Source organism: Xiphophorus hellerii, chromosome 14, assembly GCF_003331165.1.
Source record: "Xiphophorus hellerii strain 12219 chromosome 14, Xiphophorus_hellerii-4.1, whole genome shotgun sequence".
NCBI classification, from domain to species: domain Eukaryota; kingdom Metazoa; phylum Chordata; class Actinopteri; order Cyprinodontiformes; family Poeciliidae; genus Xiphophorus; species Xiphophorus hellerii.
Window position 1 is genome coordinate 24,474,962 of NC_045685.1, and position 27,241 is coordinate 24,502,202.

The 27,241-nt window shown below is 38.8% G+C and overlaps 3 protein-coding genes across 11 annotated transcripts in view; 2 read left to right on the plus strand and 1 right to left on the minus strand.

Annotated features, from left to right (window-relative positions):
* LOC116733103 (immunoglobulin superfamily member 3-like) overlaps positions 1 to 27,241 on the plus strand; it is a 919,724-nt gene that overhangs the window by 645,720 nt on the left and 246,763 nt on the right. The window lies entirely within an intron of this gene.
* LOC116733131 (butyrophilin-like protein 8) overlaps positions 1 to 27,241 on the minus strand; it is a 766,651-nt gene that overhangs the window by 481,676 nt on the left and 257,734 nt on the right. The window lies entirely within an intron of this gene.
* The window catches only part of LOC116733102 (gastrula zinc finger protein XlCGF57.1-like), a 366,755-nt gene continuing 362,262 nt past the window's right edge, over positions 22,749 to 27,241 (plus strand). The window contains exons 1-2 of the mRNA XM_032583810.1: positions 22,749 to 22,794; positions 25,311 to 25,667. Of these exons, the coding sequence (XP_032439701.1) occupies positions 22,752 to 22,794; positions 25,311 to 25,667 (400 nt within the window). The 5' untranslated portion in view covers positions 22,749 to 22,751. The remainder of the gene's footprint in view (positions 22,795 to 25,310; positions 25,668 to 27,241) is intronic.

Sequence of the window (27,241 nt, forward strand, 5' to 3'; positions counted from 1 at the left end):
ATACATTCCAACATGGTTCTTCTCATCACGACTTAGGATTGGACACACTGGTCTAAATAGATCACTATTTTTGATAGGGAAACATCAGACAGGGAAATGTGACTGCAGGGAAGATGAGACATTGGAGCATGTTATTTTAAGTTGCAGGAATGATCTGTTTCAGAGAAACAAGTTAATAAGAAACCTTAGTAATATGAAAATGAAATTTGATATTGTTGATTTATTGCAAAAGGACTCGGGAAGCAGAGGATATCAGGCTATATTTGATTTTTTTGAAACAAAGTAAGTTATATAATAGGATATAGTTTTTTTGTTTGTTTGTTTGTGTTGTCATGTGGTCCACACTCCTTACCAGTTGGTGGCGGTAATGCTCACCCAACGTTTTTTGCCAACCGCCAATAAATTTCATCAAGAAGAAGAAGAAGAGATAACGGTCGCTAACACTGATGTTTATGAGCGCTGTGTAGCTGTACTCCTAGTAGAGATATTTTGATTTACAGGTAAGCTGGTGATGTTAATAATAAACTCTATGTTATGTTATTGTGTTCTGTTAAAAGACAAGTAAAATTACATTGTGTGATTTAAGTATTGCAATCCTAAAAATCCTAAAATTTCTTAATTTTAGGACTTTTTAAGAAAGTTTCTTAAAACTTTCTTAAAAGTTTCTTAATCTAAATGAATAAATCCTAAAAAAAAAAAAATCCTAAAATTTTGTTTTTAAATGCGTTTTTTTAAAATGCATTTAGTTGTACATAAACTAAATAGTGTCCGTTCATACAGTTTAGGCTCCATGAAAAGGAGAAATTACGTGTTAGAGAAGAACACTGATGAAGGTTTTTGTCCATCAGCAGTGGTAGCTTCTGTTTTTGTTTCATGACTTGCTTTAAGTTTGTAAATGTCTGTATGTTTGTTCAGTAGCACTTGAGACAGATTTTATGCCAATAATAAATTTGTTTTGAGTTCTCGGTAAGGTTGTTTAATTATGGTTCCCCAAACTAAAGTTCAGTCAAAGTCAGAATTACCCACAATTATGATCATTTTGTCATTGGAGCTGTCCGAAACTTTGAAGAACGTAAACTTGTAATTTAATTGTATGAATTTAGAAATGTGTTAATATTATGGCCTCCTTTCCCAGGGAGAATCCAGTTTAAAAAACCTATCAGGGTTAAAAATCCAGTCATTTTTGGGAGCTAACAGAAACTAGCTGAGCTAGGCAGCTAGCGACATGCTAGCCAGCTAATGTAGCAATATGACAGGTTATGAATAGGAACATGAATAATTAGGAGTATGGGGGAGGGGGCTTACTGTATATGTTAATGAATTTGACACCTCTTCCCGCTGTGGGTCGTAGTGCTTGATGTCATGAGATAGAGTGGATGTTATTGGCTTATTGTAATTCTTTATCACAGCCCTGTACTGTTGGTGAGTCTGAAAGGCTGCTGTTCTTTAGTGGTCTAGACTTCCTGTCCCCCCAATACTTTGTACTTGGTCTGAAAGACACCTTTCTCCTCCTGCTCTTTGGTGGGATAATCAGACTTGCCACCTCAGCTGTCTCTGTGCTATTTGAGTGGTCAACCCAACCTGCTTCCTCTCCCCCCATCAAATTCTTTCTCCTGTCTTTGTATTCAGCTTGAAACACATCTCTCTGCTCATCCTATGTCTCGTCTCCTCAGCATCAATTGTTTGTCCTGTTCTTCTGGGGTTCTGAGAGACACCCCCTACTTACAGGGGTTGGACAATGAAACTGATACACCTCTCATTTAATGTGGGAGGTTCCATGGCTAAATTGGACCAGCCTGGTGGCCAATCTTCATTAATTGCACATTGAACCAATAAGAGCAGTGTGTGAAGGTCCAATTAGCAGGGTAAGAGCCCAGTTTTGCTCAAAATATTGCAATGCACACAACATTATGGGTGACATACCAGAGTTCAAAAGAGGACAAATTGTTGGTGCATGTCTTGCTGGCGCATCTGTGACCAAGACAGCAGGTCCCTCTTGAAAATGAGATCTAGATCTCAACGGGGTTTACCTGATTAAATAAAGAATTATTATTAAAAGGTCTTTGTGATGTTTCAAGAGCCACGGTATCCAGGGTTATGTCAGCATACCACCAAGAAGGACGAACCACATCCAATAGGATTAACTGTGGACGCAAGAGGAAGCTGTCTGAAAGGGATGTTCGGGTGATAACCCGGATTGTATCCAAAAAACATAAAACCACGGCTGCCCAAATCACGGCAGAATTAAATGTGCACCTCAACTCTCCTGTTTCCACCAAAACTGTCCGTCGGTAGCTCCACAGGGTCAATATACACGGCCGGGCTGCTATAGCCAAACCTTTGGTCACTCGTGCCAATGCCAAACGTCGGTTTCAATGGTGCAAGGAGCGCAAATCTTGGGCTGTGGACAATGTGAAACATGTATTGTTCTCTGATGAGTCCACCTTTACTGTTTTCCCCACATCCGGGAGAGTTACGGTGTGGAGTAGCCCCAAAGAAGCGTACCACCCAGACTGTTGCATGCCCAGAGTGAAGCATTGGGGTGGATCAGTGATGGTTTGGGCTGCCATATCATGGCATTCCCTTGGCCCCATACTTGTGCTAGATGGGCGCGTCACTGCCAAGGACTACCGAACCATTCTGGAGGACCATGTGCATCCAATGGTTCAAACATTGTATCCTGAAGGAGGTGCCGTGTATCAGGATGACAATGCACCAATACACACAGCAAGACTGGTGAAAGATTGGTTTGATGAACATGAAAGTGAAGTTGAACATCTCCCATGGCCTGCACAGTCACCAGATCTAAATATTATTGAGCCACTTTGGGGTGTTTTGGAGGAGCGAGTCAGGAAACATTTTCCTCCACCAGCATCACGTCGTGACCTGGCCACTATCCTGCAAGAAGAATGGCTTAAAATCCCTCTGACCACTGTGCAGGACTTGTATATGTCATTCCCAAGACGAATTGACGCTGTATTGGCTGCAAAAGGAGGCCCTACACCATACTAATAAGTTATTGTGGTCTAAAACCAGGTGTTTACCTATCTCCTTTTACCAAGGTGTTGAGGGGATCCGTTTTGGTGGCCTTAGGATCTCATCTCTGCTTTTTGCGGATGATGTGGTCCTATTGGCTTCATCAGGTCGTGATCTGCAGCTCTTGCTGGAGCGGTTCGCAGCCGAGTGTGAAGCGGCCTGGATGAGGATCAGTGCCTCCAAATCCGAGGCCATGGTCTTGAGCCGGAAAAGGGTAGAGTGCCTTCTCCGGTTCAGGAGGGGTGTCCTGCTCCAAGTGGAGGAGTTCAAGTATCTTGGGATCTTGTACATGAACGAGGGAAGAAGGGAGCTGGAGATCGACAGGCGGATTGGCGCAGCGTCTGCCGTCAAGCGGGCGCTGTACCGGTCCGTCGTGGTGAAGAAAGAGCTGAGCCAAAAAGCGAAGCTCTCGATTTACCGGTCGATCTACGTTCCCACCCTCATCTATGGTCATGAGATTTGGGTCATGACCGAAAGAACGAGATTGCGGATACAAGCGGCCAAAATGGGTTTTCTCTGTAGGGTGTCTGGGCTCTCCCTTAGAGATAGGGTGAGAAGCTCAGTCATCCGGGAGGGACTCAGAGTAGAGCCGCTGCTCCTTCTCATCGAGAGGAGCCAGTTGAGGCTCGGGCATCTGGTCAGGATGCCTCCTGGACGCCTCCCTGGTGAGGCGTTCCGGGCACGTCCCACCGGGAGGAGGCCCCGGGGAAGACCCAGGACACGCTGGAGGGACTATGTCTCTCGGCTGGGAACACCTCGGGATTCCCCCGGAGGAGCTGAATTATTCATAGTGGACTCACGGGATTATATTGCATTGTGTAACCCGCAATTAGTAAAGGACTTTTATTTTTGCGGGCCCACTTCCTGTGTTGCCCGAACTCTGCTAACTTATTTAAAGCCACGCCTCCAGTGCGCAGTAAAAGATCCTCACCTGTTCCACTGATTGTGGCTTGCTGTTGGCGTCTTCCTCAGGAATTCCTCCAAAAATCTTTGAACCTATTGATTTGATTGCTGGATGAGTTTGTTATTTGTTAACAGTATTATTTTTTCATGTGGTACTTCTGCTCGATTGCTCATTGGAGGGTTGTTTTATTAGAATCACTGGCATTGTTTACCTGGACCGCCACCAGGATTCTGTTAGTGCTGATTGTGGCTCAGTACGCCCCACTCTCTTCTAAAAGGTAACTTGTTGCTGAATTTTGTGCGCATTCTGACACCTTTACATTGATGCTGAGGCACTGAAGTTTAAGATAAAATTGATCAGAACAGAATGTAGCTACACTTAAGTTGATATTACGCAGTATATTTATTTATTTATTTATTTTCCTTCCCTCACTCTGCTTGAGTATTTGATGATTAATTTATTTTATTTTTCTTGATTGATATTTTGGAAGTGCACTTTAACTTTAAATTGATTAGTTGAAATATGATAGTTTTGTTTTGTTTTATTTAAATTATGGTTAATTTAACCTGATTGAAATGTTTGTTTAATTATTAGGAATCTAAATATTGCATTTGCATTTAGTATGCATGAACTATATGTTTAAATTTAATAATTATTTCCTTTGTATTATATTTGTACATAATTGTTTCTGATAAAACACTTAATGGGTTTTCTGACCTTTTAGGTCGGGTTTTTTTTTTTCACCTGTCGGATCAGATCCTCATCTGGATCGAAAGATGGCGAGCTCGGAATGGACTATGGACTTTATGATTTGGAAATCAATTTATTCTGACTCAATTCTCATGTGTCTCATTGTGTTGTTGTAACTGTATGTTTTTTTATTCAAATCACTTAATATATATTCACCAAAACTAAAAGCACTGCGTCCTGTTTTTTTCACACCTCAGGCTCCTTAAAAGGCCACTCTTCTGATGCTGCTTATGTAGCCGCAGTTAGCTGCCTAGCCCATAACTGTTACAATTGACATGAACATTTTCAGTTTGATTGTGTTCAAACTGAGACTAACTTTCATCCTTCTGAGAATTTATTCTCTAACAATCATATGATCTTTCTACATCAAGTAAAGAAACTATTTCTGATAAGATCTTTATAGAAGATCACATCACAATAAAATACTTTTTAACTCTTTTATTATCAGTAAAAAAAAACAAAAACAAATGTTTTGATCATCATGGAGTTGAAGTTTATGTCAACTGCATTCAGTTTATCTAACGTCTTTTTAGCCTCTATTGAAGTATTCCACCATGTTGGCCATTAAGTCCCAGTTAGCTTTTCATCTGGACACTTAGTAAAAAATCATAAGCTTGAATTTTTTATCCTGATCTGACTTAGAAACAAACCACATGAATTCTGCAGAATTTTACCACAAAATTAGTTTTGCGGTTCCTTAAGTGACTGAAAAAAATATGAAAAGAACGAAGCAAAACTGACTTTGTCTCATCCTTCGCCTCTGACTCTATATTTGAAATTCAGGACAGAGACGGTGTTGTAATTTCCTGCATAAACATTTATGATTCCTGAGAAAGGATCTGAGAACGCAAATCATCCTGAGTAAACAGCAGCAGGCGGGGAACTGTGTTCAGCTCCAAAGGAATCATATCAATCAACGTGTGAACAACAAAAGTGTCCAGTAACCACTTGCTACATGTCAGAATTGGTCAAATATTTAATGTTCCAATATGCATCAGCAAATCAACAATTCAGTTCAATGTAAATAGAAATTAAATGTCGTAATATCCAGTATCAAGCAGTCTTCTAAAGACAGTGTTGCCGTCATGGCCTGCTAACTGTTCCAATAGCTAACATTGGAATATTCCAATATTCCAATATGGATTTTTCTATATCTAAATGTGACTGTGCGGTGAAGCTAAAAATTAAACTACTGTAATAATTGGTGCAACAACAGTTACATTTTGTCAGAAATATTTACAAATAAAATATAAATGGGGCATATGGGATCATTTCACCTCCTCTGGGTGTCACAGACACAGAATCTGAGCACCGGCAAGAGGAGCGTTCATATCTACTAGCTGGGGTTTATTTTACTATTTTTATGATTTACTTCATTTGTAAGAAATATGCTATGTAGGAATATATATGTGTGCCTGTGTTGCATTGTGCGTGTTTGTGTTTGTGTGGGTCAGACACACAACGTGTCCACATTTGTGTGGCTCATAAGCATTGTGTTGATTTTGTGCTCCACTTACATGAAGAGCATTAGGGTTGTGTTTATGTGAGTCGTGTGGAAATTAGGGCATAAGCAAATTATCACTGATATTTAAGATAAGTTATAATTTGCTTATCTTAGAGATAAGTGAATTATCTCTAAGATAATAAACAAATTATTACGTATCTCTAAGATACGTAATAATTTGCTTATTATTATCTGTAATAAGTAATAATTTGCTTATTATCTTAGAGATAAATAAATTATCTCTAAGATAATAAGCAAATTATTACGTATCTCTAAGATAAGTAATTGTGTGTCTGTAATAATTTGCTCGTCTTAAGCAAATTATTCTCAGGTAAGAGAAGATCCTACATCATGGTCCTGCTGCTGGCCTCTGGTCTGTTGTCTCCTCCCCGACTCTTTGCTCCTTCTATTGTGACAATAAACATTTCTTTAAAATATATCAAAAGCAACAGTGAGAACAACTTTTGCAAAGGAAAAAAACAGGACTGGGTTTATTCCTGGCAACAACTAGCTATCAAGCAATGCAACATGGCTCAACAGCAACAGCAAGGGCCCCTCCTTTTCCAGTTCAGGCATTCGCCTTGTTAGGCCTACGACAAAGATTATTTGCCCACAACTGATGAAGCCAATAGGACCTCATCACATCTGCAAAAAGCAGAGACGAGATGCTAAGGCCACTAAAACGGATCCCATTAAAAAACCTTGACTGCATCTAGAAACTGGTGGGGAAGAGCAACCTGTGGAGAGCAACCTGTGGAGAGCAACCTGTGGAGAGCAACCTGTGGAGGGCAACCTGTGGAGGGCAACCTGTGGAAAGCAACCTGTGGAGAGCAACCTGTGGAGAGCAACCTGTGGAGGGCAACCTGTGGAAAGCAACCTGTGGAGAGCAACCTGTGGAGAGCAACCTGTGGAGAGCAACCTGTGGAGGGCAACCTGTGGAGGGCAACCTGCAGAGGGCAACCTGCGGAGGGCAACCTATGGAGAGCAACCTGTGGAGAGCAACCTGCGGAGAGCAACCTGTGGAGGGCAACCTGTGGAGGGCAACCTGTGGAGGGCAACTCTCACTATGTTTCTCTAATCTGAACCATTTGCAAATTCAATTTTCTAGAAATTAATACTACCTTTGTGAGGACAATGTACATTAGTCAATAACCCCAATTTAAATCATTTTTGAAATCCTGGGGGGAACCGGAGCACCCGGAGAAAACCCCACACTAACACGGGGAGAACAGACAAACTCCCACAGAAAGAGGCGCCTGGTTGAGAATGAAGAACGCTTTTCTGTGAAGATGCAGCGCTAACCACTGCATCACCGTGTTGTCCTTTTTTGTTTTTTAGTCTAAAATGTAAAATGTAATTTGGGGTTTTGAAAATGGTTCAGGACTGACCTGGACTCTTTAACTAGTTGCTTGTTTTAGAGGTTTTCTTGCTTTTCTCACCACAAATGTTTCTCCAATCTGAATCGTTTGCAAATTAAATTTTCCAGAAATTAATACTACCTTTTTTGAGGACAATTTACTTTGGTCAATAACCCTAATTTATATGGTTTTGGAAATCTGTGGGAAACCGGAGCACCCGGAGAAAAACCCACGGTCATTTTTTTGGGGGGGATCTAAAATAAGAAATATATTTTGGGGTTGCAAACGGTTCAGAAATTAAATTTTTTCCTAGTCGCTTGACTCAGAGGCTTTCTTGCTTTTCTTCTTGAACATTTGTGGTTTTCTGAGCCCCAAACAGTGTCGTATCCTCTTCCACACTGATTTTTCCTCGGCGACTGCCCCCACTGGTTCCTGTGACAGATTTTCCACAGAGCGGTCCGTCACGTCCATGGATTCTAAGTTACTCGGCATGTTTTCCGTAAAGTCATTTACCTGGTTGGGAGAGGCATCAGGAACATCAATGTTTTCTGACAGGGTTTCCTCTGTCAGACGGTCCTGATCCATGGACGCAGTGTCAGAAACCTTGTTTTCCGGGGTAGTGTCTTTCTCGTTTGGTTCTTTTTGTCTCTCAGGTCCTAATTCGTGTTTGTGTTGATGATCAGTTTCCATGTTTTCCTGCTGTGAGTTAAGCTCACAGCCGGAGGGAAGTTGTTGAAAAGCAGTCAGTTGTTTTAGGAGACTGTCTTTCTCAGCTTTAAGCTCGGTGATAATCTTCAGGACACTCATCATTTGCTCTGAATAAGTTTTAATCTCTTTATGTATATGCTGCTTAGATGTTTCTAACTGCTGCATTAGAGTCAGAACATTTCCTTCATATCTGGCTTTTAGTTCGTGGTAATTAACTGTTGCGAATTCCAGAACAGATTGCAGATGTTTTATTACCTTAGTTGATTGCCATTGGAGGAAAGAGATATCTTCTGCATTTTTCTGATTGAGGTTGTCCTTCTCTGCTCTGAGTGCCTTGATGAGCTCAACAAGATCATGTTTGGTTTTTTCCAAATTAGCTTCTGTCATATGAGTCAAATCTGCTTCATACCTCAACTTTAGTTCTTCGTATGAACCATTAATCTGTTCCAGTTCTCTCAACAGGTATTTCTCGGATTCCTTGAAGCTGCTGATCTCCTTTGACATTTTCTCTATTAAATTTTGGCCCTGTCTGATCTTGTCTTCATTGACCATCTGCATGTCAGCCTGACGTTTGATCTCACTAATGTCTGCTTCAGATTTGGACTGAAGCTCCTCGTATTTAGCCTTCATGTCGTCCAGCTCTTGTTGGAGTGCTCTGTTTTTGTCTTTTAATTCCTCAATCCTTGACATGAACGCTCGCTCTGTGGCAATATGATCTATCTTCGCTAGGTCTAAGTCCTCTTGCAGCTGCTGTTTTGTGTGGCTGTCCACCTCAGAATCGATAATTGCTGGGCTGAGAGTCTCTGGATTGTTGCCCTTTTCAATTGCCTGTAGTTTTTTCTTCAACTCGATGCTCCTGCCGATGAAAATCTCCTTAAGAGCTCTCTGCCTCTCTACCTCAGCTTTTGTTTCCTCCAGTTTTGTTTGGGTGTCGTCCAGCTTTTGGTTCTGCTCAAATAATTTTGCTTTCTCCATTTTTAAAAGAGAGGCAAGTCGTTGTATCTCTATGTGGAAATCAAATGGAGGAGGTCTGTTCCCTACCCACCCATACTGACGTCCTTTGGCTATCTCACTGATGGAACAATTTTGGCATTGATGTGCCATGTTTTGACAAAATAATACTTGTTCAAATCAGTCTGCTAACAATCTCACTGTAAAAGCGCTTTGCGTGCGTCTGAACTCCTCAGTAGTGCAGCAAGCAATGACAAGAAGGTAGAAGTTTGTTACATAGATAGAGAGCTGATGACATCACAAGCATGACTCTAGTTGTGACATCACAGATTTTTCCTTCATCTTTGGAATGTGTTACCGTTGGTTACACTGTCTATGTTGTTATACAAGCAGTTTATGGAGAGACGTTTTTTTTGGCAATATTTACATAAAATGTGTGAATTTAGATTTCCAGATTTGTTTCATTGTGTCCAATGAAACATAAAACCTTTCAAAAGTTTCACACACTCACACTTTTACAAACCTGAAAAGCTGCAAAGAAAAATGAAACTCTCCTTTAAATCTTTGTTTTAATATGTAGCGTCGCTGCTGGCTATCTGTTTGTATTGGGACTTTTTTGTCCTCCTCTGTGATTCTGTACATTCATTTTCGCGTTTAGATGTTTTCCTGTTGGCCTTTCTTTAAACCCCTCAAGAGGCTCGGCAGCACAAACACTCAGCGATGATCGAGATCAGCGGGAGCTTACATCCATCAATCAGTTCTTGGTCCATTAAGTCCCCACAGAAATATTATCTGTTTCTTTTTGTCTCTTTTTTACTCTTGGTTTTGTGCTGCTTCTGTCTGCTGTCTCTCTTTGGATCCGTTTGGCCTGAGGTACCGGCTCTCCAGAACTAATCTAGACAAAAGTTTTCTCTTTTGTGATGTGATTAAAAAAAAATGCCTCAAAGTCTTTTGTATTATTATTATTATTATTTGCTCTACAGAGCTAAAGCTGGTTGAATAATCTGTTGGTCTCCTTTCTTCCTTTTGTAGAGATATTTGATATTTGAGAGATAAGACAAGCCGTGTCTTCCATTTTGTTGACCCCAGTAAAGGTTCCTCATTTCTGCCTGCTACTATGATTGAAGTCTGAGTTCTCCAGCAATCAGTGCAGAACGATTACCAATGAAACATGCAGCAGGAGATCTCTCACCTGTGCAACAACACCGGCTGTTTTACCTGGAGGTTGATACTGATGGAGCTGACAGTCTATGAAGCAACACTGACCTGAAACATAAAATATGCTGCTATAATTGGAACTCTATAATGTAATCTCAGTAAATATGTTTATACTATGTCTGTTTTTATAAACTATCGTATCCGTAATAAAAACAGATAGGTTGCTGAATCTAGCTGATGGGTCGGTCCCGAATGTTTGGGCTGTTAGAGTCGGTTCTTTGAATTGAACCATGGGAACCGGCTCCTAGAGCCGTTCTTCATTATGAGGGCCGGGGCTGCAAACACAGTTCCTACCCAACTCTTCAAACCGCACAGTGATCGATCTGCACAGGTGCTGTGAGGAACAAAAGACAATTTTAACTCTGTTTCTCGTCCAGTAGCATAAACACTGAAATTAAGAAACCACAATCCCTGAAATTAGGAGGGAATGTGGCAAATGTGATGAAAGATTTGCATTATTACTAAACTTCTATCACTGCTGACTATTCTATCAAACCCTGATTATTATTCCATCATTAAATCCTGACAATTAAGTTTTTTCCGTGACCCAGTTTAAGGAAGTACCACGGACATTTGAAGGTCAATCTTACACGAAAACTCATGAAACACTTTCACAGTTTACTGATTGAAGTATCTGAAAACTATTTAAACATCCAGACATCCATCCATTTTCTGTTCACCCTTTGTCCTTAGTCGGGTCGGGAGGGTTGCCGGCGCCAATCTCCAGCTAGGTTCCGGGGCGAGAGGGCGGGGTTCACCCTGACAGGTCGCCAGTCTGTCGCAGGGCACTATTTAACAATCAGCTCAAAATTATAAATATTAAATAATCACTGGGGTTGGCTGTAAGGGGCCAGCATATTCTACTCTGGCTAGCCGTAAAAAAATAAAATAGTAAAAATCTCAATTATGTTTAATTTAAGCTATAATTTAACTTTTATTCTACAAATTAGGTTGCTTATTGTGTCTTGAGGTTTAATTTCCTACTTTAAAAAGTGCCTTAAACGCATCTCATATCGTTCTAAGTATTTAAGATACTAAATATCAACTTTGACCTGGACTGTTTACTATTCATCATATAATATCTAATTACAGTTGTGACCGTGACAGTCCTTATCTTTACTCATACTGTTAAAGATTATGTTTTAAACCAGATTGTTTTCCAGCTTGTTTTTCCTTAAACCAGTTTTTGTTTTAATTCTCAGTCGTATTGTTACTTAAATCCCATCAGTATCCCATAGATACTGAAGTTAAAGAGGGAACACATTCAGACAGGATTAATTTCTGTGCATTTCAGTTTTCATGGAGTTCTGTACCATGTAGAATATTGAGTTTAGCTTTATTTGAAGTTTCTGTGTATGACTGGATGTAAAATACTTTAGAAATGAAGAAGCAGTGAAAATGTTCTTGTTTTTCCCATAAATAAAAACTCTGATGTTTGTTGAAAAGAAATCTCAAAAAATATACACTAGTATTTTGAGCAGAATATGCTTTTTAATAACTGTAGATTTGATAAATATTGATGGATTATTCATTGATTGTCATCGTCATTAACTGTTGCCATATTTATTAAATGTCAGCTTAAGGTAAAGCATCTAAAGATCCTTGCAATAACAGTAAAACATGAGTTTTACACAATTGAATTTTTTCATTTCCTCAATATCAGAATTTAAGACAGTTTTTAAAAAAAGGTCATATTCAATATATTTAGCAATTAAAAGTATTTTTTTATCAATTGACTGATTTAGTATGAAATAAATGAACCTTTTATTAATGTTGTAAGATATTTTAATATAACTTTATGTTGAGAGGAGGCTCAAAGCGGAACATTCAAAGGGGAACTAAAAATCGTTTACAGTTTCTTCAGTGCAGCCAAAGTGAAACACACAGGAAGCTACGGAGCTCACGAGGTAGCATTAGCTCCTCTTAGAAGGTATATTTCCGTGTTTTCAGTGAAAATGTCTTCAGTTCCGCCTCAGAGAGAGTTTATCAACGAGCAGGTAACTCCTGCTGGAGAAACATTCACAGAGTGGAAAGAAATCAACGTTAAGATGGAGGATCAGCGCAGACTGATGGATTTTACCCGGATACCGAGGATCATCTTACACCGGATAGGTACGAAACACCTTCATGTTTTACTGATTAATCAGGTTTAAGAAAGACGAAGCTGAAGTTGGTTTCCAATTCAAGCTTCCGATTCGGGAAATGGCTAAAGGGCGATTCCACCTATTTTTTCCTTCCGCATGTTTAATCGACTCTAGTTTAAAAACTACAACACCCAGACTCTTCAAACCTGGACTGGAGTATTCTGCTCTAATAGCAGAATATTTAAACCCAGGGGCGATTCTAGGATCTGACCTTTAGGGGTCCTTAGCCCCCAGCAGTGCTAAGGACCAAGAGAAGTTATTTGTTGGTGCATTTTTCTAAACTTCACTGCTTATTTACATACATTCACATAAGAAATTAAATAGTTTTGTCCAACTAAAACCGTTAACAACTACATACAGGTCTGGAAAAAATGAAGAGACCACTGCACTAAACCCCATTGAAAACCTCCTGGTTATTCCACCAAATATTGATTTCTGAACTCTTCCTGAGTTAAAACATTTGTTTTGTTGTTTCTAAATGAATATGAACTAGTTCTCTTTGCATTATTCAAGGTCTGAAAGCGCTGCATTATTAAATTATTTTGACCTTTTCTCATTTTCTGAAAATAAATACAAAGTTTGTGGTTGGAATTTCAGAGACATGTCAGTAGTTCAACAATCTTCATTTTATTTAAACATGTACCTATACAGTGAACCCTCGTTTTTCTCGGGGGTTGTGTTCCCAAAAGAACCCATGATAGGCGAAATCCGTGAAGCATTTACCTTTATTTTTTACAATTATTATAAAGCATAATTACCGTATTTTCCGCACTATAAGGCGCACCACATTATAAGGCGCACCTTCAATGAATGGCCTATTTTAAAACTTTTTCATATATAAGTTGCACCGTGTTTAAGGCGCATAGGATAGACGCTACAGTAGAGGCTGGAGTTACGTTATGCATCCATTAGATGGAGCTGCGCTAAAGGGAATGTCATCAAAATAGTCAAATAGGTCAGTCAAACTTTATTAATAGATTACTGTTGTGGATAAAATACTATTTCCAAGCACTGTTCAGGTGAAATCACTCAGTCAGGTTTATTCATATATTGTGCACAATACAGAGAGCTTGTAGGACAGTCAGTAATGATGCAGGTCTGGATGAAAAGCTCTGTCAGGCAGAGAAACACATGAGTTTTATACCAAGGATAAAGATTTAATAACAAGAGGTGAGACAGTCTGGTTCTGATGCAGCTGTAGAAAACAACTTCCAACCTTCTACATGTAACCCAAATAGTTCTTTTGGTGAAAGTTCACAATAATTCATATAACATGACTAGCAGATGTGACCTTAATGTAATTTTTCCATCACATTTCCCTCCTTTTGATTCTAAATAAATATGATAATAGTTAATATTAATCAACACACATTTCCCTCCTCAGTCATAAGACATAACACAACACTATCCTGGAAGATGTAACAAAAACAACAAAACACATATACACACGATACGAAAAACCTACCGGCATTCACCTGTTCAACCCTATAACAATATGACTGTGTTTGGTAGGAAAAGTTATCTTGCAACCCCTCCTTGCCAGGGAGGCGGTCCTCTATATGTTCTGTCCAGGAAAAGTGTGGAGGTATCATACCAATGATTGAAGACATAAAAACCCAAGAAACAATAATAAAGAAAATGTAACACAAAAGCTAATTAAGGAGGAGAAAAAAATTAACAATAATAAAAACATTTGAAAGGAAAAACAAACAAAAATCAACGTCAAAACAAAAACCCCAAGCTTAATAGAAAACTTATATCTAATCGAATAAATCAGTCTTAACCACATCACAACAACAATCCATAATCATGAAATACCTTACTCCAACTAAACTTAAAAAGAGAAAAAAAACTAAAATGAAAAAAAAAAATTCATTTCCAGATCAAATGAAAAATAAAATCAAAATATAAAATGCATATTTAGAACATGCAGAAAGGATAGGCATTTGTTTTTGTGAAACAGACATTTCAGTGAATTGCAAAGCAGTATAGGAAAGCTAGGATACTAGCCTGAAAATATCAATGATTAACACTACTTAAAGACAAAAAACAAACAAAAAAACCCAAATCAAACGTTACACATTATCTCAATATCAATTAATATCCCGCAGTTCATGTAGAGGAAACGTTTCTACCGTAGCAGAGAGAAAGAAACCCCACTGACACAAACAAACAATAAAAAATCAGAAATAACCAACACAAATGTCTGTAATTGAAACAAGATGAAGACGTGATCGCTGTCATAATGAACATCCTTGTTCTTTTCTTCTTTCTCTCTCAGGAACTTTTTAAATATATATATATTTATTCTTCATTCCCCACTTCGACCACTCGCCAGTGGACCAGCAATAGTTCTTTGGTTGGGGAGCCTTTTTTGATGTACAAAAGCAACCAATGTTTGTTGTTATGTTTCGTCTCTTCCGTATTCCCTTGTTTGCATCCTTCTTCTCTTCCTGAAAGTTGGGTGTCAGAGGTTACCAGCACTTAACACCAATTGTAATGAAAGTATTTCAGTGATCCAGGAAATTAAACGTGGCTGTCTGCGGTGTAAATAAATGGCGATTTCAGACCCTTTTTTGCATCTGGATCACTCTAGAATGTCTCTAATTCCAAGACTACAACACCTAGACACTTCAATCCTGAACTGGGATTATTCTCTACTAATATCAGAATATTTAAAGGCATGTTTGGGATTCGTGAAACCTTTTTCTGCATTGTGAAACTTCATTTCACTTAACAGACTGCTGCAGAAGTTCTTTCCTTCCAACAGTCATCACCATCTACAATAACTTTGAAGAATTACACCAACATCTAATTTCCCATTGGGATTAATAAAGTGGTTTTGAATTAGAATTGAATTTGAACAAAAGAACTGCATGGAACAAGTGTAAATAGTAATCTAAACTTTAGTGAAGTTTCACAAATCATGTAAAGGTTTCACAAATCCCAAACATGGTTTTAAATATTCTGCTGTTAGAGCAGAATATTCCAGTCCAGGTTTGAAAAGTCTTGGTGTTGTAGTTTTTAAACGAGTCGATGAAAGATGCGGAAGGTAGTGAAAAATTAGGTGGAATCGCCCTTTAGCCATTTCCCGAATCGGAAACTAACTTCAGCTTTGTTGAGTAAAGTTGGAGTTATATGAAAGAGATGCAGGAGATTAAGGAGCGCTGAACTCAAAGAGCTTTTACACCAAACTAAAAGACTCTAATAAATCTGTAAACATTAAATTCTTAAAAATGATCAACAGCAACCCGGACTATTAATCAGTATTTAATATGACAATTACAGTTTCCGTGACGCCAGTTTAAGGAAGTACACGGACACTGAAGGAAATCTTACACCGAATACAGTTTACTGGAGAGACTGGTTAAACATCGCTGTGTCTGAAAACTATTTAAACAATCTGCACAAATGATAAATATTAAATACTCACTGGTTGGCTGTAAAGGCCAGCAAGTTCTTCTCTGCTAGCCCTAAAAAAATAAAAATAGTAAAAGTCTCAATTATGTTTAATTTTAGCTATAATTTAACTTTTATTCTACAAATTAGTTGCTTATTGGTGTCATTGAGGTTTAATTTCCTACTTTAAAAAGTGCCTTAAACGCATCTCATATCGTTCTAAGTATTTAAAATACTTGGAATGATCAACTTTGACCTGGACTGTTTACTATTCATCATATAATATCTAAATTACAGTTTGTGATCCGTGACAGTCTTATCTTATAAAAAATGTCTATACTCCAGCTTTTAGTTTATATATTCATCTTCAGTGAGTTTAATAGATGAACTCTCACCTTGCCCCATACCTGTCAAGCTGTAGGTTTGAGAATATGGGAAATGTCGCCTGGATTTGGGGGAGAGGAGGCAAACGAAGGAACATAAGATGGGGGTGGAGGGGAGGAAATGGACCAGGAGACAGACAAAGTCCAGGGGGGAGGGCCCATTGCATTAAATAAATGACTTAAATAATTTATATCATTGTCCATTTTCACCTTTCATATTTAATCTTCCAAAGTGTCCAACATTCATGTCAAATATTTTCAATAGGATCATTTTGTCTTATTTTCTGCATGTTAACAACAATCACCCCACTGTTACCAATTCTGCTGCGAATCGCAGGAAAGTAAAGGCTGAGATTTAGTCGTGCTTTTGAAAGTGTGTGTTGAGTGTGTGAGTGGAGCAATGTCTGACAATATCAGTGGGGTCAAGATTTGAAAGCACTTTAGGGCTTTGCTTTAGTGATTTTATGTCATTCTTTAATGTGATATATATCCTGAAGCTACATAGAGGAAGAAAACGTTTTGTAATATTTGAATGGAAGCCACTAGATTAAGCCACTAAGTTAAGCTATCACCATCTTGTTTGGTCACCTGGAGGTCCATAATATCATATTTTGACTCACATCTAGTTCCATTCTGGTCAGAAGAACATCATTGGTTGAGTTAATGTTCATTCTTGTAAGATTGCGATTTAGAATAACCCTCCAAAAATCCTGTTTTTATCCAACAAAATATTAAAATGAAGACTTCCTTGTTTGATTGACATTTAAAGGCTTTTGTTTTGTCTTTTTGTCCAGATCTCCCACAATGTTGTGTGTGTAAAGAGGAGGAGGTTCTCAATGAAACAGAACCACAGAGGAACCAACTCATCTCTCATGGCTCTGCAGAAGCTGAGAACCAGGATCAGGAAGGAATCAATTCTGAAGACCCAGGAAAAAGAGAAAGGAAGAACAAAAACAAAAGGAGAAAATATGAGAAAACCAAAGAGCAGAAAGGCAGAACTGACACTTCAAAACAAAAAAAGCACAAGAAAGCTCACGCAGGGCAAAAATTATATTCTTGTAAAATTTTGTGATAAAACCTTTTCTCAAAACAGTAACTTGCTGAGACACATAAGAATTCACAAAGATGAGCGGCCTTTTTCTTGTGGGTCTTGTGGAAGAGGTTTCTCCCTAAAAGCTAATTTAAATGTTCACATGAGAATTCACACAGGTGAGAAGCCTTTCTCTTGTGGGTCTTGTGGAAGAAGTTTCTCCCAAAAAGCCCATTTAAATGCTCATATGAAAGTTCACAAAGGTGAGAAGCCCTTCTCATGTGGGACCTGTGGGAAAGAGTTGCAGTGACAGAGGGGCTTTAACTCGGCACATGAGAATTCACACAGGTGAGAAGCCCTTCTCATGTGGGACCTGTGAAGAGTTAAAGATGCTTTAAACTCGTGCACATGAGAATTCACACAGGTGAGAAGCCCTTCTCATGTGGGACCTGTGGAAAGAGTTACAGTGGAAAGAGAGCCTTTAACTCGGCACATGAGAATTCACACAGGTGAGAAGCCTTTCTCTTGTGGGTCGTGTGGAAAAGTTTTCTCTCAAAAAGGTGATTTAAATGTTCACATGAGAATTCAACACAGGTGAGAAGCCTTTCTCTTGTGGGACTTGTGGAAAAAGTTTCTCACAAAACGGACCTTTATCTTATCACCTGACAATTCACACAGGTGAGAAGCCTTTCTATTGTGGGATCTGTGGAAAAAGTTTCTCTCAGAAAGGCCTTGTAAATGCTCATATGAAACTTCACACAGGCGAGAAGCCCTTCTCATGTGAGACCTGTGGAAAGAGTTACAGTGAACGATGGGACTTTAACTAAACACATGAGAATTCACACAGGTGAGAAGCCTTTCTCTTGTGGGACTTGTGGAAAAAGTTTCTCACAAAAAGGACCTTTATCTTATCACCTGAGAATTCACACAGGTGAGAAGCCTTTCTCTTGTGGGATCTGTGGAAAAAGATTCTCTCTCAAAGGCCATGTAAATGCTCATATGAAACTTCACACAGGCGAGAAGCCCTTCTCATGTGAGACCTGTGGAAAGAGTTACAGTGAACGAGGGACTTTAACTAATCACATGAGAATTCACACAGGTCAGAAGCCTTTCTCTTGTGGGATCTGTGGAAAAAAGTTTCTCTCGGAAAGGCGTTGTAAATGCTCATATGAAACTTCACACAGGCGAGAAGCCCTTCTCATGTGAGACCTGTGGAAAGAGTTACAGTCAACGAGGGACTTTAACTCGGCACATGAGCATTCACACAGGTGAGAAACCTTTCTCCTGTGGGAGCTGTGGAAAAAGTTACAGTAACACAAGTTATTTATCTCGTCACATGAAGACTCACTCTGATGAGAAGCCATAGGTCCAAAACAGATCCGATCCTATTTGGCATCTAATCTTATGGAAAATCTGGTCAGATGATGTAAACAGCAAGTTGAACATATTAAAGTCAACAAATTCTTGCAGGCTGCTAGTGATTCACTGTGATTGTGTCTTTCACTGTCTGACCAAGATAAACCTGAGGTCTACTTTTGCCTATCAGCTTGTTTTCCTTAATCCAGTTTTTTGTTTTAATTCTCAGTCGTATTTGTACTTCAGATCCCCATCAGTATCCCATTAGATACTGAAGTTAAAGAGGGGAACACATTCAGACAGGATTAATTTCTGTGCATTTCAGTTTTCATGGAGTTCTGTACCATGTAGAATAGTTGAGTTTAGCTTTTATTTGAAGTTTCTGTGTATGACTAGATGTAAAATACTTTAGAAATGAAAGCAGTGAAATGTTCTTGTTTTTCCATAAATAAAACTCTGATGTTTGTTTGAAAAAAACTCTAAAATAATTTTGATCTGGTCAGATTTTGATTTAGAGCTAACCACAGAGAGGTTTTTATGTTCCCAAATGTTTGTCATTGTTACACTTTGCTATGAGAAGCAAAGTATATTATTAAAAAGGTTTGTTAAAATATACACTACTATTTTGAGCAGAATATGCTTTTTAATAACTGTTGATTTGAATAAATATTGATGGATTATTCAGTGATTGTCATCGTCATTAACTGTTGCCATATTTTTAAATGTCAGCTTTAAGTAAAGCATCTAAAGATCCTTGCAATAACAGTAAAACATGAGTTTTTACACAAATTGAATTTTTTTTCATTTCCTCAATATCAGAATTTAAGACAGTTTTCAAAAAATGTCACATTCATTACATTTTACAAAATTAAAAGTATTTTTCATCAATTAGTCTGATTTAATATTCTAATCTCAAATGTAATGTTTTCATTAGTTATTAATTAATTCTGCATTGTCAGAAACTACATCTTTATGGACGTTTCATGCACCTTTCAGTTACTGTATCCAGAGATAACATTGCAGACGATCTACAATACTGTAATGTGACACAAAAACAAGTCAGAAATATCTTTTGCATTTGAAGGATATTTTTTTAAAAACCCATCAAAAATCCATAAATTAATCAACTCGCCCAATGCTTTCTGTTGTTAAGAGCTTTGGATTAATGATCCTTTTCAGTTTTGTTGTCAATCAAATTGTTGATTTTATGGCTGTATTTAAAGTGATCTGTCTTATAAAAATATCAGACATAAAAACAGGCCAAGAATTTTTCAAAATAACCAGAAGACTTTTATTGTTTTGATGGCTTTAGTTAAAGTGATCTGTCTTGGTCTCACATCTTGTCTCTTCAGTGACCTTTCATGTTTTCACTACTTTTTTGGCAACATGAACCTTTTTTTCACAACACAGTCAGTTATTCTCCATCTTTACAAGTCAAAACAACGAATCTCTGCGCTCCTCTATAAAATATGTATTTATTTACTGTTAACTTCAAGACTTAATCACAAAATACAAAACTAGAAAATTCCTGAAGAAATTTAACCGGGGCCTGCCAAAATGTGCCCGTCGGTTTGGACCCAGCGTTCTGATGCTAAAAATTAGCATCAATGCTAAAGAAACCTGCAATGTAATCAATAGCATGTGGAGAGTAACAAGCATGTTGATTAACATGGTCTTGCACCATTCAGTATGTTAATATTAATGTATAATCTAAAATGAGCCAAAATGCTAATGTAAACCTAAATGCTGCCAGTAGCATGTGGGCTATCATTAGAATGTTGTTTTAGATTGACTTCCTACATTCAGTGTCCTAAACATGGATAATAATTAAGAAAAATAGCTAAAATCTTATTTTAGGGAAAATGCTTAACCTGAGAGAAAAAGATAATGCAGGCTAATATTATTGCACCACCTATGGCCTTAATTTAACCATAGAGGAATATTAAGGCTTTTATTTTGAAATTTTCAGTAAGCTTCATTTTAAATGTCCAAACTAATTCCATGAGTAACATTGATCTAGGGGCTGCACAGTGGTGCAGTTGATAGCACTGTTGCCTTGCAGCAAGAAGGTCCTGGGTTCGATTCCCGGCCGGGGTCTTTCTGCATGGAGTTTGCATGTTCTCCCTGTGCATGCATGGGTTCTCTCCGGGTACTCCGGCTTCCTCCCACAGTCCAAAAACATGACTGTTAGGTTAATCGGTCTATCTAAATTCTCCACACACACCCTAGGGGTGTGTGTGTGTGAATGTTTGTCCTGTATGTCTTTGTGTTGCCCTGCGACAGACTGTCCAGGGTGACCCCGCCTCCCACCTGGAACGTAGCTGGAGATAGGCACCAGCAACCCTCCCGACCCCATTAGGGACAAGGGTGAACAGAGGATGGATGGATGAATGGAACGTTCATGTAAAAAATACACAAATGTACTGAGTAAGCTTAATTTTAAATCAGTTATAAAACACCCAAAACACAAGTAATTCTAAAGGCCAGCTCAGTCCTCCTCTGTAGTAACTGACAGTTCCACCATGTTTGTAGTTCTGACATTCAGCTCAGACCTCTTTTGTAGGCACTGAGTGTCCGCCATGTTGTAGTCCTAACCTTCAGTCATTGTAGTTCTAAAGAGCAACTGTTGTGTGAGTGTGAGACAGAAAGGTGGAAAAGAATTATATCTTTGTGAGACACCTAGTCAGTTTTTATTTAAAAAAGCAGTCCGAACAACTCCTTCCCGTTCGGGAACCGTGATACGTATTCGAAAACCGTTTGAAGAGTATGAGAGGGCTATTTGTCGCCCGCGATTCATATCTCTACCTCACTCTCAGTAATAACAGTGATGAGACATAGATGGTGTGCGTCGAGCTCTGAAATTTTTCAGAAATACATGGAAGTGAATCTGGGAGAGCGTCAGTTACCCTGCCGCATGATTTCGCCTCTGAAGCACCTTGACAGAAAACCGTAAGCCCTAGAGAAATTTTGAAAACATTTTACCGGAGCAGGCATGCGTATCGATGTCATGACCGAGTTTGACACCAATCGGGCGATATTTGTGGGCGTGACGGCGATTTCTAAATTGTTTTGGGGTCAAAAATCCACTTCATTTCTCACTCTAATGGGGCGGCAGTTGGTTTCAGTTATACTCTGTGTTTCTGCAGTTGGAAATTTTGCTCGTTTTTAGCTTTTTACGTCGCCATCGTAACTCCGATTCCCAATAACAGTAATAGCTAAATGCCGGGATTGAGCCGCACGTTTTGATACCACTTAGACTGTTTTACAAGCTAAAACGATCACAACAATTCTCTGCGTTCCTCTATAATATATGTAGCCATTTACTGTTTAACTTCAAAACTGAATACACAAAATACAAAACTATAATATTAGACTCTGTTTCACAAGCTGAAACGATCACACACAAGAAATTAAAATACCTTCTAATATGGTTCTTTTGTAAGATTAAAAGTATCTTTCTGATAACTGACTCCAAGCTCACATTTTTAAATAATTATTTTTTTCATTAGTGTCAGTATGATGTATTATTCTAATCATAAATGCTGTGTTTCCATTAAATGTGGAAAATCCTCATAATTAACAGAAATAAAAGGCTTGGAAACATCCGTGTGTTTGTGTAATTACTTTAATACTGTGTTTCACTCACTGAAATATATAAACCTTTTATTAATGTTGTAAGATATTTAATATAACTTTATGTTGAGAGGAGGCTCAACGCGGAAAATTCAAGCGGGAACTAAAAATCGTTTACAGTTTCTTCAGTGCAGCCAAAGTGAAACACACGGAAAGCTACGGAGCTCACCAGGTAGCATTAGCTCCTCTTAGAAGGTAGTTTGAAAACAGGTTTGGTGTTTTCGGTAAATATTTCCGTGTTTTCAGTGAAACTGTCTTCAGTTCCGCCTCAGAGAGAGTTTATCAACGAGCAGGTAACTCCTGCTGGAGAAACATTCACAGAGTGGAAAGAAATCAACGTTAAGATGGAGGAAGAGATGGAGGATCAGCGCAGACTGATGGATTTTACCCGGATACCGAGGATCATCTTACACCGGATAGGTACGAAACACCTTCACGTTTTAGTCAGCCGTGTCATGGTTTGGATCTGAGAATACGGGAGATGTCTCCGTCCGGTGCGGCTGTCAGAGTGGAGGGGTGCTGCTGCATAACACGGAATATTTACAGGAGGATGTTAAAACAAGAGCACGGCGGGAAAGAGGTAGAAATGGTTGTTTTTCGGCCAAAGCTGGCGTTTATGTCTGCTTCATTTGGGCCAACGTTGGAGGGTTCTGGGCTTTACACAAATAATATTCTCAATATTTTCACAGAAACGCCCAACTCTCGCTGAGAGCAGGAAGTATTTATACTCAGATCTGTCCGTGTGTGTGTGTGTGTGTGTGTGTGCTTAAGAAATGAAATATGAGGAACAATCATGATTTAACCAGCCCTTTTTTGAAAGACAGTTTTGTTTATAGAGATTTCTTAACTTTTTTTTATTTGTTGCAACATGTGTTCTTACATTATTATTAACATTATGTTACTTTTGAAATTGGTCTCAAAACAACAATATTATCGTTTACCGCAATAATTTCTGGGACAATTCATCGCCTAGCAGAACTTATTCTGACTGTCCTGACATCACCCACTTCAACCACTGTATAATAATGCGTAATAATTTAAAGTGTAAATTTCTACAGGAAGTCTTAATTGTTCCTGTGCCACCAAACAGGAAGTGGCTTTAACTTGAACGTTAGGTTCCTGACAAATATTGAATATTCTCCACGGAGCTAAACTGAGACTGACTGAACATAACAAAGAGTCATTCTCAATTGCTTATTGCAATTCCGCTTATCAGTGGCTGTCGATCGATCAGCCACTGATCATAATCAGCCGATTAACGTGAAAAAGTATGTGATCGCTGATCACTGTTTTTGTTGCTGATCACCTGTATCTCACTTGGCAGCCTGCAGAGACCCTCTGTGCAGCTGATCTCCTCTTTCCTTCACACTGCGAAAACATGCGGCAACAAATCCTAAGTGATGTTGTGTGGAACTTTAATGCTCTGAGAGTGAAAGGGGAAGTTTGCATGTAGTGACGGAAAAATACCTGGAAGGTGAACGACGTCAAAATGCATCAACACGATTTAATATGACATACAAAAATCAAACACAGAGTGGGTTTGGTGAGTTATCAAGGCTCACTGCAGGAAAAAAAAGACATCCAGAGCGATCAGGCAGCAGGTAAAGCATCACACAGCTACCAACACTCAGCCGGATGAGCATGACGGTCAGAGACTAAACAAATAACACAAAAAATAACTAAAATCATTGGACCAGCAGTGGAAGACGCTGAGTTCTGCTCTCGCTGTTGAACCACCGCTATGCTCTACTGATATTTCGCAGACGTATCGCCGTTCGACCTCCACCAGACATTAAACTCTCACATTGAACGTCTGCTTAAAGCTGCAGCTTAAAAAACTACTTTTTACATATGTATTAAGAAGTTTGCTGTCCTAACATGAGACAGATAATCTCTGAATAAAAAGCTCCTGTGCCTCCTCCTGTGTTCTGCAGAATTACTCAGCTTGGTCCGAAACAACCAACCAGAACCAGCATTAATCAGCTGGACCTGCTCTCAGAAAGTTTTGATTTAGCAACTTAGGGATGTTTATTGAATGCAACCTGCATTTGACTTTGAATTAATGTTTTTTTCTTTTATTTGATATTATTTGATATAGGCACTGTTATGAGATTTATTTGACATATGTATAATTTAGGCTACTGAGGCCCATATTGTTAAATGTTATTTTGCTGATTGCAGGTTTTTCAGTTGTCTTTTTGACTTAATAGCTGCTGTATTGGGCTGCAAGTATTTTCCATGTTTTTTGTCCAAATCCGGTGACATTATTGCCAGATCATTTTTTCATTTTGCCAGATAACATAGTAGCATTTATACGTAGCGCAAAAAAAGCTAACAGCCAATCCAGGTTGATCGGCAATGATCGGCCCTCATGCGTGATTGGTATTGGAATCGACAACAGAAACCTGATCAGAGCTTCGCTCATTGGTAGGATTGGAATGGTGAAGCGACATTCGCCAGAGCGTTGCTGAAGTACAAGGGCTTTTCGAAGTTGTTTACAACTTTAATTTTTGTCGTTTCAGTGATAAAGAAAAGAAGATTATGAAATGATGGCTGGAATAAAAACAAGAAACTCTTATTTATTTTTTAATGTGCATTGGAAAACAAACTGTTCTATGTATTAAATGTTTTCAGTGTAGAACTACGTTTAAGACTCTATGGTATTAAGCTTGATTAAATCAAGCTGCTGTTTGGAATATTTTTGTTGGGGAGCCACTAGGTTAAGCTGTCGCCATCTTGCTTTCTCACCTGCAGATCCATAGTATTGATTTCTATATCCATTCCCGTCAGAAGGACTAAATTGCTTAAATTAATTTTCATACTTATAAATTTGTAATTTTTGTCTTTGAATAACTTGAAAAGGCTTTAAGTGGTTAAAATCAATACTTCCTTCTTTTACTCACATTTAAAAGCTTTTGTTTTGTGTATCTGTGCAGATCTCCCACAGTGCTGGGTGTGTAAAGAGGAGGAGGTTCTCAATGAATTCAGCAACCAGGAGAGGAAGTCCACTTCAGGTAAAGAAGAACCAGAACATCAAGAGTTCAAAGAGGAAGAGAAGCAACTCTGCATCAGTCAGGATGAAGAGCAGCTTGTGCTGAAACAAGAGACTGATGACATTTTGGTGAATCCTCTTAATGTGCAAAGAATCCACAATGAAACAGAACCACAGAGGAACCAACTCATCTCTCATGGCTCTGCTGAGGATGAGAACCAGGATCAGGAAGGAAGCAATTCTGAGGACTCAGGAGAAAAGAGAGATGAAGAACAGAAACACAACAAAAGATGCCAGAAAGGTAAAACTGATTGTTCAAACTAAAAAAGGCACATGAAAGCTCACAGAGTCCAACAATTATATTCTTGTAAAGTTTGTGATAAAACCTTCTCTCTAAATGTTTGCTTGACTTCACACAAGAAGTCGTTAACATTTTCAACCTGTGGAAAAAGTTTCAGTCAAAAGAATAGTTTAATTTATCACATGAAGATTCACACAGGTGAAAAGGCTTTTTCTTGTGAAACCCTGCTTTTCTTAAATCAGCAACATAACATGGGATCATTTTGCCATTAATTTCTGCATGTTAACAACAATCACCCCACTGTTACCAATTCTGCTGCGAATCGCAGGAAAGTAAAGGCTGAAAGTTTGTGTTGAGTGTGTGAGTGGAGCAATGTCTGACAATATCAAAGGTTGAGATTAAAAAACCAGTTAGTGTTTTGTGTTAGGCATTTTATGTCATTCTTTAATGTGATATACTGTATATCCTGTAGCTACATAGAGGATAAGTTACCTCCTCTCCTGAGTTGCAATGCTGAATTACTTATTGGATTTAATTGTGCCAGAGCTTTAGCTCCAAAAAAGGTTCTACTGGGAAAGGACAATGAGCCATTTGCTATACAGATGGATCTAGGGTGGAGCATTGTTGGTAGCTTCACATCAGAGTCAAACGAAACTGAAACAAGTCTGTGCCACAGAGTTATGGTAAAGGAACGGTCTTCTGTAGCACTAATGGATATGATCAGTGTTAAGGATGGAAAGGTAAAGGATGAAAGAATCCCACAAAAGGATCACATTTTTCTGGATAAACGTACAGAAAAACAAACAAAGACACAGTGAGAAGGCTCTTCCATTTAAACAAACGTCAGACTCATCAGATAATAAAAGGCCTGCAGAAATCGCATTGAAACACTCAAAGCAAAGGTTTAACAATTAAGAAAGTTACAATAAGGACTATGTGGCACACAAGAATGATATAATTGAAGATGTGGAAGAAGTGCACGACAAAGGAATGCAGGGTGAACATTGCACTTACCACACCCAAAGGCAACCAGCTACCACATCACAACAAACTGCATTAACTAGATGTTGTCATGGATATGGACGGTCTCCTCAAGGTGGGAGGACGACTTCCATCTTTCAAGGACTCCTTCAAGCACCCAGATGTGATCCCAAAGGAATATTAACGAAGCAAACTCTTCATATCTCAAAACCACGACAAAGTAAAGCACCAAGGAAAAGGATTCACCATAAGGAAAATCAGATGGGTTGGTCATTGAATCCCTGAGATAAGCAGAACTGTTGCTTCATTTATCCGCCAGTGTGTCATCGGTCGCAGGCTTCGCAGAGCTCCAGAGGGATGAGAATGAGTGACCTACCTGCACAGCGTTTGAAGCGTCTCCTCCCTTCACACAATGTGGCTTGGACTGTTTAAGGACTGTTAGCAGTGCGCCGAATGCCTTCAGTCACTCAGTGGTACTTCATTAAGGATTTTATGAAGTCATGGATATAGTGAAACCCTGACTGTAAATAACCTGAACAGTCATGACATGTTTTTATTCTGTTGTTAGAAGGTTTTTAAGGTAATGTCTACAT